Source organism: Colletotrichum phormii (assembly GCF_030913505.1).
Source record: "Colletotrichum phormii strain CBS 102054 chromosome Unknown BDP81scaffold_47, whole genome shotgun sequence".
NCBI classification, from domain to species: Eukaryota; Fungi; Ascomycota; class Sordariomycetes; order Glomerellales; family Glomerellaceae; genus Colletotrichum; species Colletotrichum phormii.
In genome coordinates, this window is record NW_026851489.1 from 1 (window position 1) to 21,822 (window position 21,822).

The window sequence follows — 21,822 nt, forward strand, 5'->3', positions numbered from 1 at the left end:
ACAGTTTGGCAGGTGGATGCTGGGCAGGCGGATCAGACAATCTATTGCTACGGGCAGGCTCTATCCTAAGCAGGTACAGGCTCTGTTGACAAGACGTAGCTCAAGGAGCTACGTTTCTGGATATGCGCGACAGAATAACTTATAGGATGCAGGGTTTTATCCAGCCTCAGGCTTACGTAACCCGGCCACCGGATTACCCAACACCAACCTCAAGTGTTACGAGCTGGACAAGGCAACCAACTGTGGCACAAAGCAAAAGCTTCGATAATGATGACTCCGGCATCATTGTCCCTTGTTCTGCATTATATAGCTACGCGCCCACAGTGACAAGTTGCGGCGGGCGTAACATCAAGGTTGGGGCTAGGGCAGCGAGTCTGTGACACTCTTAGAGGCTTAAGAGAGCCTAGTTTAAATAAGGATTTATCGTTTATAAAATAGGTTCCTCTATAATTATCTAGTATAATAGACTTACGTAGTAGGTAAGCGGTTTAAATCGGAGTTGAGAATATACTAAGAGACGAACCTCGTACGAATAGGGTTAAGACTACTAAAGATAAGGAGAAGTTATTTTGTAAAATCGTAATTATAATAAACTTTATTAATATGCTTTTAATAGTAGATGACTTACTCCCCTATCCCTTGGTCTACTTCTTCGCTTTAACTATCTTACAAAGATCGGCCTATTACCCTTTTTTAACCCGCTTTCTAATAACTATTCGAGTTTTATCGCTTAGAGTTCTTTAGAATACTGCTAACTTGCTACAATAGGCGTACTTGACGAATCCGTACTTAGCCGGGGTCTATAGGTATATATTATACTTATAAGGGCACTTCTAATTAGGTCTCTTATTTAATCGCTCTATTTAATTACTAAGCATTATATATAACTACCCCTATCGCTTTATAAAGCTTCGGTAGGTCTATCTATAGGAGGTCTCTAAGAAGGTCCGTATACTACTTTAGGGTTAAACGGACTTCTATTTAAAGGTACTTTTATTTATAGATATCGTTAAGCTCGCTAGTTACCTAGGATATAGCGATTTATTACTAGACGGCTTATAAGAATATCTTAATTATAAAAGATCTTTTAACCTTTAACGTACCTGCATAGCGAGCGACGCATCATAGCGAGCGACGCACGTCCTCCCAATTCTACCCTCTTCATCTTTAGGTCACCTTTTCTCCACGTACGAACATGCAATCCTCCTCAATTGAAAGTCGAATTACCCTTGCCCTCCAAGCTATTGAAAAAGACCCGAAAATGTCTATACGAAGAGCTGCCTCTATCTATGAGGTCCCTGAATCAACCCTCCGCCACCGACGCGCTGGACGCGTCGCACGAGGTGAAACACGACCAAATTCGATGAAGATGACTATAACAGAAGAGGAGGTGATTCTTGAACGAGTTATTGACCTAATCGATCGAGGGTTCCCTCCGCGACAAGAAGACGTGCGAGAAATGGCCGACCAACTCCTAAACGCACGCGATGGGACGCGTACTGGACCGCGATGGGCAGAGAACTTCGTACGACGCGTCCCTGAATTGAAAATGCGGTTTCAACGTCGAATCGACTATCAGAGGGCCTTAGCTGAGGATCCTACGATTATACAAGGCTGGTTTGCACTTGTGCGAAACACAATTGCAAAGTATGGGATACAGGATAACGATATCTATAATTTTGACGAGACTGGTTTCCTGATGGGAATGCTATCGCACGCAAAGGTTGTTACGACTTCTGACCGTAAGGGAAGGCCTCGTACGAAACAGCCTGGCAATCGAGAATGGGTTTCTGTCATTCAGGGTGTATGTGCGGATGGCTGGGCGCTGCCTCCGTACGTCATCGTAAAGGGCAAATATCACCTCCTCTCGTGGTATATTAATGGCCAATTTCCAGCCACATGGCGTATCCATCCAAGCGAAAATGGATGGACGACAAATGATATTGGCCTAGATTGGCTAAAGCACTTTAATCAGTGTACAAGGACTCGTACGAAGGGCTCTTATCGCCTCTTGATCCTTGATGGCCATAATAGTCATAAATCGACTGACTTTGACGAATACTGCAAGGAACAAAACATTATTGCTCTTTGTATGCCTCCCCATTCATCACACGAGCTTCAGCCTCTTGATGTTGGGTGCTTTAGCCCGTTAAAGTACTCGTACGGCAAGGAAATCGAGAAGATGATGCGGATACAGATTTCCCATAGTACAAAGGATGACTTCTTTCCTGCCTTTAAAGCAGCATTCTTTACTTCCATGGGCGAAAATAACGTACGAGCTGGTTTTAGGCAGGCAGGCCTTGTACCTTTTAACCCTGAAGTGGTTATTTCTCGCTTGGATTTCAAGCCAAAGACGCCAACACCATCAAACTCACGGCCAAGCAGCCAAGGCTCCTGGGACCCAAGGACACCAATTACAGCACTAGAGGGCGTACGAAGTGCTACCTCCCTTAAAAGGAAGATCCAAGCACATCAAGGTAGCTCACCAACACCAATGTACGAAGTAATTGACTTCCAGGCCAGAGGTATTAGCAAGTTAGCCCATAGGCTTGCTATTATTGAGGCTGAGAACCGTAAGCTTCGTACGGGGATAGAGGTACTAAGTAAGCGCCGGAGGGCAAAAAAGACCCGGCTACGTCTTGGAGGGTCACTTAATAGTGCTGAAGCAGAGGCACTACAAGTAGAGAAGGGTGGTGTTAATGCTGGAGGAGAGAATAACCCTCAGAAGGAGGGTCGTACGGAAGGTGCTGAACCACGCGCGCGACGATGTGGTAATTGCGGGAAGCCTGGACATAACGCACGAACCTGTGAAGTGGTTTGGGATAGTAATGAGGAAGAGGGTGATATATAGTTTTAATTGATTTCGTACGTTGTGGCTAAGTTAACTTATACATAAGGTAGAAAGGTTTGAGAGAGTGCGTCGCTCGCTATGATGCGTCGCTCGCTATGCAGGTACGTTAATATAAAATAAGCCTATCCGTTTAAGAAGGCGCCGTATTACTCATTTAGCTAGGTTATTAAGTTTATAGTCAATATTACAAAAATTATTACTTTAAGGTATTATTTACGAGCGAGATTTATAAATATATCTTTCGATAGAGCGAACCTATCCTTAAGGGCCTATATCGTCTAATATAGTTTAAGTTTCTAATTTTTATTCTTATTAGTAAACTTAGCTCGGATAGACTATAGGATATCCAATATAACGGTAGCCTTAATCTATATTAATAATAGGTTTAGATGATTCTTCTACTACTTAATGTTACGCCCGCCGCAACTTGTCACTGTGGGCGCGTAGCTATATGATGCAGAACAAGGGACAATGATGCCGGAGTCATCATTATCGAAGCTTTTGCTTTGTGCCACAGTTGGTTGCCTTGTCCAGCTCGTAACACTTAAGATCTCTATTTTTGATTGCTTGGCTTTAAACAAAGAGAATATATTTATTTATAATATTAATATAATATATTTAATATAGAGGTAATCTAGTAAGTTTCATATAACTAGCCTATGTTATTTACGAGTTAATTATAATCTACTTTCGCCTTAAGGAATTCGGCTTTAGTTAGTACGTTACGTTCCTAGATATAGCTGTCAATTAACGGAAGTGACCGTACTAAATTAATATTATCGGTACCGTCGGGGTCTATATATTTCTAGACGGCTCATTTGTAAGCCAAAATGCAAAGCGAATTCTACTATAGAAGCTAGTCTTTATGAATAATTATAAGATTATTAAGCTTCTTATTAATAAGAAGCGAGACTATAGTTATCGTTGCGTATACGACGGTTTTATTTATACGAGAAGGGCTAGTTTTAGAGAGAGAGTAGGTATTTGCAGCCCGCTTTATAATAGTAGGGGTTTTTGTTGCTTGTGGTCAAGTTAGAGCTGGGCTCATAACTATTCTAAAGCGAGGTAGCAAGTGGAAGACTTGTATAGTAGAAAGTGGCTTGATTCTTCTAAATGAAAGATCCGTATGAGGGTCATATCTATATACCGTATAAGACGGGTAATCGGCTTGTGGAAAGCGGTATCGTACGGCAGTAACTGGCAGCGCCACAATCATATATCATTCGCCTTATCAGATGCCTATCGGCAATACAGCCATATTCTGACTACTCCACGATTGCGAAATGCTGTCCGGAACACGTATATAGTGGCTCTCGCACAGCAGCTTTGTGGAAGTAGGCTTTCCCTTGCGGCGATTTGTCTAGAATATGACTGACTGAGTAACCTAACAGTCAACGTTTTCGCCTTCTATTCAAGTATGGCCATCCTCTTGGAACATTGGGACTATCGCCGTGAAAACTGACCACATCAACAGACAACTTCTTTGTTCAAGAGAAACCAAGCCCTCGCAACGCCATGCTTTATAGCTTAGGCTTCGGTAAGTAATTTTGGGAACCCTTATGGAGTCAAGATGGACCAGTGATTGACACTATCATCCTATCATCGTAAACAGGTGCCGTCAATTTCTTGTTCGGCCTCCTTGCCATTAGGTGAGCTTCCAAATTCGTATCATATTCTTGATCACCCGTGCTAATACGTCAGTGTTTGCGGCTTTGTACTCTCCAGGACTTGGTCGGTGCTGCTATAGTATACAAGGAAACCAAGCATTTTCTAACTCTAAGTTCGTGATTACAGGTCCGATACCTTTTACGCTTGCTTCTGAGAGGTGAGTACTTATCTAACTTGCGGAGATTTCCGCAAGGGTCCTGAAATGATGACTGCTAACACTCAACTAAATTTTCCTCTTACTCACCGCGAAGCTGTAGTCCAGCCTCTCCAAAGTCGCACACAAGACCAAAGTAATGATTCAGGGATGTTCTGTCGCCATCTCAGTCAACCTGTTCTTTGCGGGCATACTAACGATCGTCTTCCCTGCCGTCAATGATGCATTGAGCTCGTGGGGTACGCTGGCGCTGTTCGCTGGCCTCAATCTGGTGGCATTTGCGTTAGTTTTCTTGCTAGTGGAGGAGACCAAGCAAGTGAGTTTTGAAGAGTTGAGTCTCATCTATGCGGTGTCGAAGAAGAATTTTGTACGGTTCCAGCTCAAGGAGCATTTGCCGTATCTGGTGAAGAGATATCTGACACGCACTTGGAATGGCGGCGACCCACCCAACTTCTACACAAAGGTCATTGACGGTTCCTATGCTCACGAGATGGGTCACGAGATGGCAACAATGCGACGGGATGAGTCGGTGGATAAGTGACGGCTTCTAGATATAGAGGATGTCTCTCTTACTCGCCGTGACTGTGAGCATCTTTGATCAAGATGACATTCGACCTTTTTGTTGTAAAGAGTATGAAGCCTTGAATGGGCTCAATATGGAGGCTGGACTGGTGTTGAGCCTAGAGTGCATAGGTAGATGACATAGGTACGCGACTCATGCGAAGTGAAAGACTTGGATAGACAGCTGAGACACTGGGTCTCTGCGTAAACGCGTCGATCACGTCATTGATATAGGCGAATATCACTTCATATTTCATTTGGCTACTACCTCGTCATAAGTCAGGAGGCCTATAATATCTAGGTTTTCGGGGAATTGGTCTGATCACTTCAAGCTCTGTGGAAGCATGTTTACCAGGCCTTTAGTATCGCCAGATCTAACAAAACTTCACGCATACGTCGCTTGTCACAATGGCTCATTATTCCGATCGCAGTGGGACACGTCTTTGTCGAGCATCCACGCGTCGGTCAACATACCAGCCGCAAACAGTGGAATCAGCGCCAATCGCACCCCCGGTCCGTCTTATTCGGCTGCATTTCAGTACTGAGTTGTACCTACTACTTCGGTCCGTCGTACCCCACGATCCTCCGTTGACGCCACGAGTGCTTAGCATTAACGTCAGTGCTTTAGGTTCGAATCGTAAACTACTCGGGTTGTACTTTCGCATCCACAATGGGAAATACGACGCTGGGAACAAGTAGGTATTCGAGAGTTTGAACGGAGCAAATATTTTTCAGGCTGCCTGAGGGATTCGGCTCCTTTGACCCTCCCGACGCCTCGCGGGAACCATCTGAAATCGGTAATCTGAGATTGTAAAGTGATTTTTTCGGCTTCCAAAGACACCCTAAGCTGACACCCATTCAGATGGCGGCGTCCTGATGGCTGGCTGATCTGGGAATCCCCAGATGAGATTAGGTTTGTGATGTTCGTTGAACAAGGGGACGGCTCCGACAGTTGAGATTTGGTGCGTCTCGTTGATATTGTGACAGGTCTCATGTCTGTGCGGGGGTGAATTCGAGATCAACAAAAGCGGACAACCTGAGAGGCTGGGGCTGAAGCGAGGGTAGCATCCGGAAAGGTTAAGAAATGGGGACAGGGCGTTGTTAGCTTAATGTCGAGAGAGGCACTGCCAGTACATGTACGTATGAGAAAGGAACGTGAAAGGAGGGCCAGACGCGACCTCATTTCCTCCAAAATCTTAACCGTCAGAAAGATCGAACTCCTTCCTACTGCTCCCCAACGGTGCTTTTCTGGGGAAGGAACGCAAAGAATCGCGAATGTAACACCGTTAGATTAGGGAATTCCGACTCTCTCGCAATCACTCTTTTGGGAGTTGAGGTCTTGCGTCGCCAAATTGCCACAACACCACACGCCCCGAACTGGTGTTCCTCGAAGATAGACTAGCCCCGTTGGTGGAAGTCAAAATTGCCAGCTGAGAGTGTGTCTCAGACGCCATGTTCGCATTCCTATCCCAGCTGACTCCACACGCTTAGCTTCCGTGATGATGTCGACGAGAACAGGGTAAGCCCCTGTGACGGCGCTAAGCCCACGAGGATGAGTTTCGCCCAGCAAGTACGCTTTTGTAGAGCTGGATCCCTCTAGATCAGACCGCACGGGAGCGATGCGCGAAGCTGCGGACTGCTACTGAAAGGTTTCACATCCACGAACTACACGCCTGCGCATTCCATCCAATGACGAGGGGAGTGACAGGTGTCACATCGTCCGTAATGTCTCAACGTTTCGTCCCCTTTGGGAGCTGTCAGGCCAGCCATGAAAGTTTTCACAAACCTTGAAGTTTTATCCGGCATATTATTTAACTTTGCTTTCCAAGGATTGAGATGCCACCATGGTTTGGATGCACCCACAGAGAAAAGTGCAACTAGCCAGGAGCTTGAGACCAGCAATATCAGATCGTCGTCGATTCCTTCCTTGACCTCATCAAGGATGAACGTCCCGTCTACACAAGCTACGTCGAGGGTGACGTCCTCGCTTCATAGTACGCAACTAACGCCCATCAATGACCATGACCGGTGCCGCAACCGAGACAAGTTCCTCCTAGATGCTCTCTGTGGCTGGGGAAGACTACCAACCATGTGCGGGTGTGTGTACGCTAATTGCCGTTAGGTCCATCGACCTCGTTCCGAAGAGGAGTCCAGGCCTTGTAGCTTGGCGTACTCTCCCAGCGCCGTGGGTCGCGTGGCGTCACCGGCGACGACCAGTTCTTCGAGGCATAGCCGCTTTAGGTTGGATTTCTCTCTCGCATGGGGGTTGCGACGAATGCGGGTTTGAATATATGCGTAGCAAACGGGGCACGCTCTCAAGAGCGATGTATCAGTTGCACACTCTCTCGTAAGGAGGGAAGCCTCCGAGAATCGAGAAGATATAAAGGAGGTCCGGGGAGAGATCAACATTCTTTTTTCGTTATAAGGACAGGCGTGTCTTAGAGAAAAATATTCTTCATCTTGAGCTCCCAAGCTTGCAATCACAGATTTAGAAATCGAAAACCATTCTCCTTGACTTACGCATCTTCTTCGTTTCACAATGGCCAACCCCAAAGTCGGTCGCCAGCTTTCAGGCGATAGCTCTAACATTGCTGGCACGCTACCCATGCTCAACATTGCCAACACTACGAGGAACAACATAGTAGCTGTTCTCGGGGAATTCGTCGGAACATTCCTCTTCCTCTTCTTTTCATTCGCCGGCACACAAGTTGCCAACACGCCTCTTGGGGCACCAGGGTCGGATCCAAACCTTCCATCCATCGTTTTCATAGCGCTTTCATTCGGCGTATCCCTTACGGCAAATGTGTGGGCATTTTACCGAGTCACAGGTGGGATGTTCAACCCAGTGGTAAGTTCTGCCCTGTCACAGCTTGATATGTTCATGTATCTCATACAAGATCTTCATAGGTAACTCTCGCCCTCACCGTTTGCGGTGGTCTGCCACCTCTGAGGGCTCTCCTCATCATGCCCACTCAAATCATTGCTGGACTATGTGCAGCCGGGGTCGCTTCTGCAATGTTTCCCGGTCCCCTATCTGTTACCACAGGACTAGGCGGGGGTACGAACACGGCCCAGGGTTTCTTCATCGAGGTCATTTTGACCACCCAGCTGGTGTTTGTCATCCTTATGTTGGCCGTTGAGAAGCATCGCTCCACATTCCTTGCCCCTGTAGGCATTGGTCTGTCATTTTTCCTTGCCGAACTCACTGGTAAGGACAGCTCATCCTGTTTTCCCCCTTAGTTTTGGACTAACATCACATTCCGCAGGCGTGTACTTCACCGGCGGTTCCCTCAACCCAGCTCGATCTTTTGGACCTGCCGCTGTGAATGGGATATTCCCCAGCTACCATTGGATTTACTGGCTTGGTCCAGTGACTGGTTCTCTGATTGCCTGTGGATTCTATCTCCTATTGCACAACCTTCGATATTATGAGTGTAACCCCGGTCAGGATGATGATGGCCACGAAATGCGCAGTGAGCGCAGTTTCAAGCCTTGAAATTGGAATTAAGGGTTCAACAGAAGGGAAGCTTGTGTCGCAGAACGCCCTTGTCTTCTGGAAGTGAGGGCTATCGAGTCGAAAATGGGCGTACAGGCGTTGGGCGTTATTCTATATAACCATTAATACTGGGGTTATTCAGTTCCAATTAAAAAGAAAACATTTCCACACCATTTGACGTTTTCAAACCCCCAAGTATGAGGCCTTACTGTGATATCTGGGCTGCCTTCTAGGCCTCGAATACGTCAAGTGTTTGGAGCATCAAAGATTTAACATTGATACATGCATCACTCGTCCTATGTTTTTCTGGCGATACATGTTTGTGCAAGAAATGGTCGTCGACGGGGTACATGTTTTTCTCAAAGGATCCTGATGTTCTGAGCCACTGAACAGGAGCTGAGTGGGACAAGAAGCTTCACAATAGTAACGATAGATGAGATGATCGTACACAGGCATTGAAACTACTAGTATGGGTTTGATACACGCTACTGGGATGTTGTTATGCCTTGGCATGGTAAGTATTCTCACTATACAAATCAATGAGAATAGTCAAGAACGTTTGATATCGCCGGCGCCGAGCTGAGGTTGCCGCGGTCATGGATAATTATATCACGATATCTTGGTGTCCTTGGACGAGAAGTCTGCTCAGAATTCCACAAAAACGATATTCTAGGAGCAGATTCTTCGCTACAGTTCACAAGTAACAAAACGCGTGCGTCGGAAGGCCCGCTGCAAATTAGATCTGTCGCCTAGAGAGCGAGGTTGAAGCCACATTACCAGCCACTATTGAAAGTGCCTCGATCGTGCCCAATGTGTGGCGCATTTCGGTCCCAAACCAATCGCTCATCAAGCACTTTGACAAGACTCATTTCTGTGGCGAATATCAGCGTCGAAGTGGATTAAATCACAATCACTCGTTGAAAAACGGCTGGTGTCGTCGATCTCGACGGTTTTAAGAAGCTCCATGTTCCGCAACAACATGTGCGCAGCCACTCACGGACCTAGACAGGTGTCAAACCACAATTCAGGGTCATGTTCCAGAAGGAATTGGCGGAGTTGAACGGCGATCAGGGAGATTGATGTGAGATTCCGTGGCGCAGATTGGAGGACGACCCTGCAGCATGCCGATCAGATAGGGTTGACATACAAGGGTGCGACGTGGTGGTGTGCTGAAGCACATGGGTCAGCTGAATCCTTCGCCCCAATGCTGCAGTCAATAAGGCTTACTGTCCATGGTGATCCCTAATTGAGTACCTATCTCATTCTCAAACTTCACTGCAAACTTTTGTCAAGGCTTACTTCTTGACAGCTCGATTGAGTTTTGTCGTTGCCTTGCGACGGCCCCATTGGACATTCACCGCTTCGACTGTGATTCGGCCGGTCAAGTCCGCAGAGCCAGGGTCTTGTGGCACATGACTTCTAAGCCATCTCACGAGCCAGATGCACTGCATTTTGAATATGCGATGGTCTTACCAGGGCAACATACATGTCCGCATCACTCGGGGGCTCTCAGTCTGAATGATACTGGTGCTGTGGGCTGCCGAAGGGGTGCAGTGGCGAAAGAGAGCCAAGCCCGATCCCTCCGTATGCTGTCAGAATGAAAGGCTGAGAGGTAGTAGTCGTTTATCTACCATTGAAATCTAATGTCGTTTCCATTGCTCAACCTCCGGCTAGTTGGCCAGACCACACGATCGTGTGCCCTAATGGGTCTCGACTGCATTACGTTTGATGGTCCATGCTTCAGGCACCGAAGTAAAGCTCATCAACCACCAATCGCGGCCCTTCTCATTCCCCTTAAGGGATATTTGTAGCCATTTGACTCTGAAGCTATGCCGAGGGCATCCACTACGGAGTCTACGCAGTCTCTGCCACAGTCTCTCTTTAGCATATCATTGGCTATTTGAAGAGATGCAGCCCATTATTCAAAGCTCTCAAATATGTGAAAGAGCGCCTCGGTCTTCGCCAGGGAACTCAACCCAAATTGAACCTGACAGCTCCCGGGCGTATGCGAAGGCTCATTATCAAACACTAGTGGCCACTCCAAGTCCAGGTTTGAGGCCACCGTTTGAGCCACATCATACATGTACTCACTTGGAACCTAGGTTCTTACCAACCAGGCATCCATATTCCACACCATCTCTGGTCAAATAAGTCACGCCAGTATGGTCCAAACTACCTCGATCTACACCACATCAGCCTCAAGAAAACACATATTACGGAGATCAGGAATAGACCAGGCCCAGCGAGGCTTACATACGCACTCCAGCCCGCGCAGCCTTCGCTCTTAGGTATCCGAGTACTCGTTCCAGCGTTTCTGGCCTCAAGTTTGTACATAAATCGTTTTCGAACTCGAATAAATCCTCTTGCTGGCTAACAGAGTTGATGACACCAGAATCCATCTACAATATGGCTTTCCCCGCGGGACTACCACTCAGAAAGCTTGATCATAACTTCAACAATGGCGAAGGAAGTGTTTTGTCTTTTGATCAAATGCGAAGCCTCACCATGGCAAATCCTCTCTGGCGAGAATTTATCAACAATCGTATAGCCCTCGAGCGCCGCTATGGAAAGCTTCTAAATTTGTACGAAGCAATGTTTTTGTGAGTTTGAACTCGTCAAGGAATTCACATCGCTCTGACGTGAATGATTACAGAAACTATTTTGGTGGCTTCATGCCAATACACTACGGAACCTCAACCAACAGCACCATGAATCCCGAAACTGTAGTCAAAATCATTCTGACGCTTGCAGAACTTTCAATGTCTGAATCTTCAGAGTCATCTGAGAGCCCCTTTTCGGATGAAGAAGATACGCTGAAGAGGATGGGTTGGGACGATATACATGCAAAGAAGCCTTGCTGGGCTCTTTTATCTGATACATACGCCGCAGCAACAGTTTCTTCCACCAGCACATCAGGAGTAAGAGTCCATTCAACTCCGCTTCAACTCCACCTGCTCCTTCCATATTAACATTCTTGCCAAGCAGAAGCCTTCACTCAAATTTTCAGGCTCTCCAAAGCCTTACGGGAGCAACCCTATTCTGCTCCACATCGATGGTGTCTCTGATGACGAACTCAGAGATCAACTCTTCGTCGCCAGAGAGGCAGGCTGCATCGGCATTATTATTGAAATGGTAGGGACTCAGTTCAACGGCAGAGTCTTGGAACCCAGTCTTCTCAAACGACTGAGCGCCATGTGTGCGGAGCACCAATTGCTATTAGCAGTAGACGAGACTCTAACTGCCATACGTTGCGGTGCCCCTTTTTGCTTTCAACGGGAGGAATTCTTTGATATCATATCCCCTGACCTCGTCTTTTTCGGCAAGGCTACGGGATCTCAGGGAGTTGCTATCAACTTTGAGGGGCAATTTGTTAAAAAATTTGGGCTCTCAGGCAGTTCACGCGGCCGGGCTATTCGCAAGTGGCAAGACAAGTTCCAGAAGCCACTGCCGACTGCAGACCTCATCCAGGCCATGGCCACAATTGAAATTGCAGTTCAAGGGAACTTTGTGATGCTGAGTAGAATTATCGGACAGGCAGTTCGAAACTTTATTCTCGAACAGGCAGTAGAACGGGGCCATGAGGTGACTGCCCAGGACGTAATTGGAGGCTTGGAGAGTCTAATCTTTGTAAGAAAGGATGTAGCTGGCGAGATGCTGGTCATGGGCGCAAACACGGCTGGTTCGTGGATACCTTGGGTGAAGTGGCTGCCCAGGCTTGAAAAGGATATGACGAGAAGCGAGGTGCTCGAAGAGGTCATTGGCAGAAAGAGCCGATTGGCTCGCGAGGAGCTCTCGAATATGCTGGTTAAGCGAGGATCTAAGCCGACTTGGTGTTTCTTGTGTGGAAACCAAACCACAGCGAAGAAAGACGACTGGTGTCGGAGGTGCTGCATTGGCATATGTGAGGGGGATGTTTGTGAGCGACATTTCTTCCGGCATGAGTGTGTTTAACGCCATGTGTCTCTTCCTTCTGCAAGCAACGGGGGGAAGGTGATACAAAAAAGTGATTGCCATGTTTTTTGTTTCTTTTCTCCTTCTTTTTGCAGAGAGTACAGTTAGTCAGGTGCACGCTGCTCGCAGGTAATAGAACATAAAGCAATAGACTCTTTGTGGCTCAAGATCGACGAAAGAGCTCGGCCTGTGAAGAGGTTGCCTCGTAAGATCTACACAACCCACTTAACAGAAATCACTATGATTTTTACATGCTCTCAAAATGCCAGAAAGCAAACTCATTAATCCAGCCCGGGCTTGATTGCGGGACTACTTGGTCAACGCGACTCAGTTCCAGCTACAAGCTGTTCAAGAGTAGCGTTACGCTGTGCGAATGGTGTACCTGGGGCAGTTGTAATATCTGCAGGTATTAGTTTTCTGGGTTCCTTCAAGACTATACTACATGAACAGAGGAAGAGGGGTTGTAATAGAATGAAAATGGAATGAAGATGTTGTGACTACGAGTAGCAAAGGGTAAGCTCAATAGTGTTATGTAAGCAGTATGAACTCCGATCCAACCCATTTCCGATTAGCGAATTATTCACAATGACGTATGATCTGCCTGAGGGCGTGTCGCATGACCTCGAAGTAGATTGCGGGGTTGATTCGGCAGAGTTGACTACATGTAGACGCCGGCTCTTATGTTATGTGAGAATTTGAGTAATGATTACATGTAGTCCGTCATCTCATAGTGTGTTGCATCAAACTTTACTTTTCGACAGTGCTACGATGCCTTCTTCAGACGAACTTCCCCAAACAAGAACCCCTCTGCTCGGCAATTATGGCCAGTCAGAGGCAGCAGCTAGAATAGTGCGTCTCCATGATCTACATCCGCTTCTATGGAGTCCTATGCTTTTGGAGGATAGCGTGGATATACACGTAGATTGCCATTGAGCTAATGGTGAGAAAAAGCGATCGACTTCACGCAGCGTCAAGAAAAAGAGTAGCAACGCCGTGTCTTTCATCGTCCACATCTTCCGCGGCGGTCTCTTCTCACCACCGACCCTGACATACGACCCGTTACTCCTCTTGCTGAATCACGATGACCAGGACGAAAGAAATAGGCTCACGGAGAAATGGAAGGACAACAAGCTACAAGAACTGAACTTCGTAGGCGTCGTGGTGAGTTAAGTACCGCAAATGTTGTTTTGCAGCCCTGTTTTTTTTTGCACTACGAGGATCTCACTGCTAAATTGAGACATGAACCAGGCTGCCTTACTCGCGAATGTCCTCACATCTACCGGATCGTGGCCCAATCTCCTGCCGCCTGAGACGACTACGCCTTGGCCCGTGCGGACCTGCTGGTTCTGCGGGATCGCGTTCGCGCTTGCCAGCGTCTTAACGGCGGCGGACCAAACCATTCGACTGCATAGAATGGCTGGACACCGAGATGGTCTGGTACTTATTAGGCAGTCACTGCGTACCCAGGAGCGCGTCTTGATCGGCACTGAGTGGAAGTATCGCCCTCGGAAATTGCAGGTCTACGCCTGGCAGTTGTCGGTTGCGTTTCTCGCAGGCGCGGTACTCTGCATGATCTCAGGGATGGTATTCCTGGTCTGGAGTGCTGTAGCTGAAGACATTGGCAGAGGAAAAGGGTTTGATGACAACGGCAAGGTGAGAAACATCAAATCCTTCATATTTCTGGGCTGTGATTAACAATCGTCAGGTGGCTGTGATATTCACATCATTTGCACTGATCACGGCTGTCATCTTCGGACTTGGCCAGACAGTGCTTTACTACCCGGTACCAAAGGGGGGCGACATTGAAGACAGTGACTAAGACATGGAGAGGGTATTTGCTCTAAAACCTCATTGAAAGTCACTCTGGATGAATTGCAATCAAGTGGGCCGGTGATACCAATTTCAGGCCATCGAGCATCGATTGACATTTCATGTGAGGTTAATGAGGTTAGAGTCTTGTGTTATGGACTTATTTGACATCAATGTGAGCCTCTGAGAGTGAAGTTATGATCACGAGCTCTTTTGATGAGTAAGTACTTCACAACCCTGCTCAAGCGCCGCTATTGGATCAAAATGGTCGTGATGTAAAGTCTAGTAGATTAATTGCCTGGAAGCTCAATTAAGAGGTACTTTCCTTCGGTTTTTGACTCGCAACAGAGTGGTAGAACACATACGAGTGGATACCAGTATTCGTGAGATCCTTCCGTACATCGATCAAGAAGATGTCGACTTCCTGGGCAGACCACCCTAGACCTCGTGTAAGTGGGCCAACTGTGACCCCATGTATGCCGTCGTAGAGAACAGCTTTGCAGTATGCTCCAATCATTTTCAGGTCTTCTCTCTTTGGCCACTCGCCTACGGGAAACTTTTGAACATCCTCGACTTGATTGACAAAGCCCGCGTCCTCAAGGCGTTTGGGGTTGACGTCGGCAACATCTGCCTCGATACCGAATTTTCCCAGACCTTCCCAAACAAGCTTCATCATCTTGGTGAGAGCATAGTCTGAGGGCATTGTGTCATCGTCGCAATTGAAGTTCCACTTCATCTCCTGGAGTTCAATCCAGCCTCCTGGCTTCAAGGCGCTAAAGAATGTCAGATGACATCGGAGTGAGGTTGTGAGAATGAGTTAACCTACCGGAAAGCTTACGCAAGCAATTTCTCCCAGTCTTTGATCGCAGCTCCCATGTTTCGCACATGAACGTAATCAAGGGAGTTTTCTGGGTACAACCATTCTGCTTCAGCATCGTCAACGATGAAAGCAACATTGGTTGGGACATATGGAGGTTGAATAGGGCTCAGATCTATGCCAGTAACCGTAGCTTTCGGATACTCGCCGCCCACTGTGATCATTAGTCTCTTTCTCCGGGTCCCGGCTAATTGCCTCAAACGGGTGAACGCACTGTCAATTGCCCAGATGCCAGTCCCGGTACCGACATCGAGGATCTGTTGAGGATTCTTGAGGGGCGCACTGTGCAGTGCCCCGCCGCAAAGAGTGACCACCATGGAGTGCTTCAAATCCTCCCGTTCTTGTTCAGCATCATCGTTAGGAAAGGTATACCGGCCTTCCTTGAACTTGCGGTATCTCCTTTTGTTTTAGAAGTTGAAGTCACGAATGGTGGGTGCCAGCGTAGTTGAGGTCTTAGAATCTCTTTCAGATGCTGATTGGTAACTGTCACCATCATCATCCGTCTCGTCTTGGGCCTCAACGACTGCATCTGGCGACTGAACAGCTGCTTCCAGTGCCACCCCTACGATGCCAGTCTCGGGAGATTGATTAGATTCTGGGGGCGCAAGTACTGAGTCTGCAGCCTGGGGCGACATTGCGGGGACAACTGGTGTAGTCGTTGGAGGTGCTGCATCGGCCGCTCGCAAAGGGGGTGTTGGAGGAGAGTTTGAAATAGCCCGTTGCTCCGCCATTGTACGTTGTGAGTATATCCCATCGAGTGCCAATTGGCAACAGGTACATTATGCCCAATTTTGACCCACTTTTGCCCCCTCACCGCGGGAATACATGACGGTACGTCATCAACCCCTATATTTTCCCAGCTGCGTTCACCACCACAACTAACATTTCTACAGATGGGCAACTGTCGCGATGTCCTCAAGCGACTCTGATGCGTCTGATTCGTCAGCGCTTTCACATATCACCGTCGCAGTACTTCCCGAAGACCTTGATAGCGCCTGTACAGCTCAATGTAGGCCCGAGAGGTGTGATAACGCAACTGTACGCCCACACGAATCGCCTCCGCTAGAAAGGGGCACACCGGGCCAATTCAACCCCCTCGACGTGCCCTACCGCGCCGCAACAGTACGGGGTCTATCTACTACCCCTTTAGAGCTTTTTCAGCAGTATGTGCCTTTGAGGCTGGTTGAATCGTGGGTACAGTGAACCAATGAAGCCGCAGTACGAGGCCCTGTTCAACAACACTCACGATCCCACAGAAAAAAGACGAGGTCAGGGTGCCTGCAGTGTGGAGTAGCGCTTTGTAACTCGGATGATTGCTGGTACCTCTTTCATAGTCAGAGTATATAGACAACAGAAGTATCCATAATCTAGGCTTTTTGGTTGGCTAGAAGAAGTCTTGGCTGTCTCCTGAGTGGTCAGTTCCCTTCAAGGGCATGTACCTGTTGCCAATTGGCACTCGATGGGATACGGTCAGCGGTGAAAGAAATGTGTAATTCTCGACTAAAATCTAGGTATACCGGTGTGCAAGGTGCAGAGACACGCAGATCTGAACCTTGGTACGGAGGGAGAACCGCAGCCTTCAAGGACATCGAGACTCAGACCGCGGAATGGCTAGTGACGCATGTGAACACATGCCCAGGCCTTCGCCACCTCCTTGACAGCCTGCCGTAGCACTTCTAATTCAGATGAACAGTGTTTCCGGCCTGCTGTTGGGTACAGGAGTGAGTCCTCCCATGTGGATGTCGCGGGGAAGGTTAAACAAGGCAGCTTGCCTCTGTGACAGACCGGGTCGGATGGATTGGGTCGTACAGCTCGCCCGAAGTGGAGACTGGGTGTGATTTCTGACATCTTTTTTTAGATAGAAGTGACAAAGTTTGCAGCCTGATAGAACTTGGCATGCAAAGTTGACGCCCCACGTCTGTTGGGTGTGTTGTCGTGTGATGGTCTGATGCTGACTTGTACGAGAGGAGCATAATCACCCATCCCCTCACGCTCTCAAACCTTACAGCGCTAATCGTTCATACCTACTACGTTCAATAATGCCACAAAAAGAATACTGTCATATCAACATTCAACATGGAGATGGCTGCAGCTATAATCGATCTAATACATTCGACATGTAAGGCCGCATTGAAGATTCACGAAATCATCAAGTCTGTCAAGGACTCACAGAGCAATGTATCACGCCTCCAGTCGAGAGTTCAAGCCCTTGACAGCTGCTAACATCTGCTTACAGCTGCTTGGCGATGCGTGTAAAGAGCGAAGGCAACCTCCACGAAACATCTCTCCAGCTTGGCACGGGCTGTTAGTGCCATGCTAAGGAGGGGCCCCAGTCCCCGCGGTTTGCCGCTGCGCGCTGGGGTGGATTAGCTATACGCTAATCAAACCCTTAACAACGCACATTTTCTCCTCGAATCGAGCCGACGATTATTCAACCTAACGAGCCGCCGTCGACTCGAATTCGCCTTCCGCAGGCTAGACGAAGTCTTCCTGGTAGGGCAGGGAGCAGAGGTTCCATCTAGTCTCCCGAAGGAGACGGGCGACTTTCTTTCCCGGCGCAAGTGGCGCTTCCGGGCCCAAATTGAACATCTCCGACCGACTTTTCGACTTCGCTCTCTCAGCACCTTTGCCCCTTAAACGATCGAAGACTCCCTCGAAGAGACGAAACGACCATTGGGTAGCGATTTATAGCCACGGCTATATACAGCTATGCTCGTTACAGAGCCTAACAGCAAGCCCTACAACCTAGTCTTACGAGGTTTTGCCCCTTGTGGTTTCCCTTGTGGCGGTATTACCTATTACGATATACTCCGGACGGTTACTGGAACGTTGTGTAAACCAGAAGCCTGCGGGCTCTGGGTCGAAGGATAGGAGATACTGGCGGAATTGCGTTCTAGGGACGACCATAGTACTGTCTCGGGCAAGCCAGCGGCACCCAGAGACAGGTTAAACACATAGTTGCCTTTGGGCACGATTTGGAGGACGAGCTGGACTGTATCTAGTGATAGCTATAGGCCTACGGCCCTCCACGCCATATATCCTTCGGGAGGTCTGCCGCAAGGGCGGCTGCGCCCTTGCCGCTACGGCGTTAAAATACAACAACAACAACAACAACAATAAAGAGCGAAGGAAGGCTTACCTTCTGAAATCGGAAGACGAACATTTCGCATGCATCCGGAACGTCATAGAGAACTGCCGGACATCTCTCGAAACTCTAGCAGATCGGTTGCATACGATCGAAAGCAAAGGACCAGGCCACACTCGGAAGCTAAGGATGGCATGGGACTTGGCGTTTAGTTGAGAAGATGATCAGCAAGCGTCGGAGGAAATAAGCCACTACACTTCCATGTTAAACCTCAGTCTTTCTACCTTGTTACTGTGAGGATAAATCTCCTGCAAACCCCCATTTATGACTGACGTCTTTTCGATACAGTGCACAAACATTGTGTCGTAGGGTATATATGGCGTTAATTGCTGCCCGTAATTAACGGCGTCGTTTTTGCGACACATTGGAAGCGAAGCAACCGCATACCGAGATAATAGGAAAGGTGCAATGTGTTGCACGCAGACTTCGTGTCGAAGTCGAAGTCTCTCAACGCACCCTCATGCTAGCTGGCCCTAGTCAAGTAGCTATCGAAGGCCCAGAAGTCGATAACTCTTTATTTACAAGGACAATTGAACAATGGAGCAGGTCAGCCGTCAGCTTAGTGGAAGAGGTTCTCCTCGAAGGAGACGAGAATCTCAGGATATCCAGACCTCGACTGAATGGCAATTACACCAGAGGTTCCATTTCAAGTGAACGCTCAGAGCCACACGAGGAGAATCCACATTTCAATGCTCGACTTCAGCTTCACAAATACAAGAGAACGGTAGAGATTGTGGAGCTACTACGAGTTGGTGAATTATTTAATAATGCCACTCAACATCTCCAAGAGGTGGTGGAGATCAGGAAGCTATTGGCGGAAGCAGGAAAGAAAGACTTCGATGAACCAGAACAGCAAGATATGCTTGAGCAACTCGCAGATCTCAACATTCTGTGTGAGACGGAAGAAGGGACCGCAAAGGCGCGAGGTATTCTGGAGAAATTGAATGAAAATTGCGACATACAAGATCCAATTGATCTACCCAGATCATCAAGACTACACCACAAACTTGGGAAGTTACTCTTTGACGGCCAATATCTTCTCAGAGCTTACCGTCATCTCCAAACCTCAATCGCACTTCGGCTACGGGAAGATCCAAGGGAACGGGAGAGAATTATTGAAACCTACGAACTTCTACGCCACGTACTAAGCCTTCGTGGAAATCACGCTGAGTTCCTGGCTATCCAAGACTGGATTGAGGAAGAAATTGGGCCCCTAGAAGACTCGCCTCACAACGAGTTCGATGCAGCCTTGGCATGGGCTCGCCTGCACGGTTTCCACGAAGCAGAACTGGATGACATGAACCGGCCCAAGTTTGATGTCCAAGATGAGCACCATCGTCCACTTTTATTCGCCGCCATTGCAGACAACGATATGGAAGTTGCTGTTCTCGAACAAATCATACAACACTCACACGATCTTGAGATACCTGACGGCAACGGAGAAACACCTTTGATGGCGGCGGTGGTGGCTTGCCACGTGTCGGCTGTGCGGCTTTTGCTAGAAAATGGAGCTTGTGCCAGTTTCAAAGACAAAAAAGGCCGTAACATCATTCACAAATGCCAGACAGAAGAAGTGGCCGAGGAGATCTTCACAGCTACGTCTGCCCGGAGACCCAGCGTCCATGTCGGTACGGAGACCGGAGCAATCCGGCGCGTGTCGACGACGCGCTTGATTATTTCACCTGTTCAAAGTCGAGGGAGTGAAATCTCTCTTTCGTCGCTGGATTTCAATGCTCGAGATCTTTTCGGCAAAACTGCGTTATATCATGCGTGCGAAAAGGGAAACAGAGATGTAGTGTCGGTTCTTCTTCAATCTTTCAGGGCAGATCCCGAAATCTGTGGCCCGGAACAGTGTACGCCCCTCATGGCAACGATCCAAGCGAAGTTCAACGTGAGAAATCGAGGAAAGCCAGGAAACCAAGCTGCTTTCATCAAAAAGAAAGTCGATATTGTTCGACTCTTGATAGCACATGGCGCTGATCGAAAGGTTACGCCTTCCACGCTCCGAAGTGCCGGTGTGGCGCATGCGGAGATCAAGAAGATTTTGGAGAGTAAGGTGGGACAGCAGGGAGGTGCGAATACTCTTTCTAGTGTAGCACCGTCGGCAAGTAGTGGTGTCGTTGAGGAAGAGTGGCACATGGTAGCGAGGAACGATACGAGGCTCTCCGGCTGATGTGAGTTGCACGCAAACGAGATTGAAGGCGAACGAAGTCGCAGAAATAAGTGCATATCTCAGGTTTGAATCTCCCTTTCCCGGTAATGTTTATATAGAGGCGTGTGGGATCTGAGCCTTTCATTAATACTTAAAAATACCCTCGCTGTTATCATTCAATCCAAATTGCTATGTATCGGCCTTTGTCGTTCGATTCTAACAGCTAGCAGTGACTACCCTTTACGGTTTCATCAGTAAGGTGGAGAATCTGCTTCCTGCCTCTTTACATCATGAACCATGATAAAAGCTCACTGAGGGTTATCTGGCCCGGGCATGTTGCCACGAGGGTTACATTCCATATGCGCCTCAAAATGCGGACCAACGTCAAGGCCGCTAGACTTATCTACCTGTAGACCACCGAGTAATCGAGGATCGGCTTGAACTCCACTGCGACCTGGGGGCGACAAGGAGAATAGGAACGTCTCAAAGGACCGGGCTTGACGGATCATAGGGCACGACCATCAAGGTCCCCGAATCCTTAGCCAACATGACCCGAGACCTTGGGCCCTAGCAAATGCAAGTCATTGCATGATCGTTGTTAGCCGTCAAAAAGCTTAATCTCACTTGAACTTGCTCGGTGAATCTCTCTGGGGACATTGAGACGTGTAGGCTTCCGCAAAGCTGTCGACTAGAAGAAGCAAAGGTGAACGGATTCTCAAGCACCATGTGGTTACTTTACGAGATTAGGACCTAAAGCACTGTCAACTACTCCAACTACACGTTTCATTTCTCTCCATGTTTATTTTGTATGAACGAATCAGGCCATTGTTCTTTCCAATCTCGTTACATCAAGTAGTAAGGAGAAAACATAGAGCTTAGCATTATTTAAAGCCTCAGCCACGGGTAAATCACCATCTACCAATTGTTGACCAACGAAGGTTACCGGGCCGGCATCCCACTCACACTACGCGATTAACCTGTCGTGGGGCCGATCGCCATCTCCGAACAGAAATCTTGCAGGAAACATGGCAGTCAAGCAAGTAAAGGTAGTGTATTCGTAGAGCACGCCCGGTCATGGATGTTATCGCATCAATCAGCAACTCCCCGCTTCGCCAAGACAACTGATTGCATTGTACTTTGCCAAGTCTCTGAGCCGGC

At 48.0% G+C, this 21,822-nt stretch overlaps 6 protein-coding genes across 6 annotated transcripts; 5 read left to right on the forward strand and 1 right to left on the reverse strand.

Annotated features, from left to right (window-relative positions):
- Positions 1 to 4,366: 4,366 nt before the first annotated feature.
- On the forward strand, positions 4,367 to 5,214 carry BDP81DRAFT_456073 (uncharacterized protein; the record flags this gene model as incomplete). Its single annotated transcript, XM_060593124.1, has 3 exons — positions 4,367 to 4,388; positions 4,646 to 4,676; positions 4,782 to 5,214. 3 exons carry the CDS (start codon positions 4,367 to 4,369, stop codon positions 5,212 to 5,214), a joined length of 486 nt encoding a protein of 161 aa, XP_060437548.1.
- Positions 5,215 to 7,773: 2,559 nt separating this feature from the next.
- Positions 7,774 to 8,730, forward strand: BDP81DRAFT_456074 (MIP family channel protein; the record flags this gene model as incomplete). The annotated part of the gene is made up of 3 exons (XM_060593125.1): positions 7,774 to 8,082; positions 8,142 to 8,442; positions 8,501 to 8,730. 3 exons carry the CDS (start codon positions 7,774 to 7,776, stop codon positions 8,728 to 8,730), a joined length of 840 nt encoding a protein of 279 aa, XP_060437549.1.
- Positions 8,731 to 11,136: 2,406 nt separating this feature from the next.
- Positions 11,137 to 12,684, forward strand: BDP81DRAFT_387705 (uncharacterized protein; the record flags this gene model as incomplete). The annotated part of the gene is made up of 3 exons (XM_060587037.1): positions 11,137 to 11,330; positions 11,384 to 11,648; positions 11,716 to 12,684. 3 exons carry the CDS (start codon positions 11,137 to 11,139, stop codon positions 12,679 to 12,681), a joined length of 1,425 nt encoding a protein of 474 aa, XP_060437550.1.
- BDP81DRAFT_486005 (uncharacterized protein) lies at positions 12,683 to 14,500 on the forward strand (the record flags this gene model as incomplete). The annotated part of the gene is made up of 5 exons (XM_060595193.1): positions 12,683 to 12,953; positions 13,463 to 13,530; positions 13,633 to 13,842; positions 13,930 to 14,334; positions 14,387 to 14,500. The coding sequence occupies exons 1-5, from the start codon at positions 12,944 to 12,946 to the stop codon at positions 14,498 to 14,500; spliced, it is 807 nt and encodes a 268-aa protein (XP_060437551.1). The 5' UTR covers positions 12,683 to 12,943.
- Positions 14,501 to 14,800: 300 nt separating this feature from the next.
- Positions 14,801 to 16,098, reverse strand: BDP81DRAFT_466665 (S-adenosyl-L-methionine-dependent methyltransferase; the record flags this gene model as incomplete). The annotated part of the gene is made up of 4 exons (XM_060594419.1): positions 14,801 to 15,263; positions 15,329 to 15,500; positions 15,582 to 15,743; positions 15,792 to 16,098. The coding sequence occupies 4 exons, from the start codon at positions 16,096 to 16,098 to the stop codon at positions 14,801 to 14,803; spliced, it is 1,104 nt and encodes a 367-aa protein (XP_060437552.1).
- A 2,874-nt stretch (positions 16,099 to 18,972) lies between these two features.
- BDP81DRAFT_456079 (ankyrin repeat-containing domain protein) lies at positions 18,973 to 20,685 on the forward strand (the record flags this gene model as incomplete). Its single annotated transcript, XM_060593126.1, has 1 exon — positions 18,973 to 20,685. The coding sequence occupies one exon, from the start codon at positions 18,973 to 18,975 to the stop codon at positions 20,683 to 20,685; it is 1,713 nt and encodes a 570-aa protein (XP_060437553.1).
- Positions 20,686 to 21,822: the final 1,137 nt, after the last annotated feature.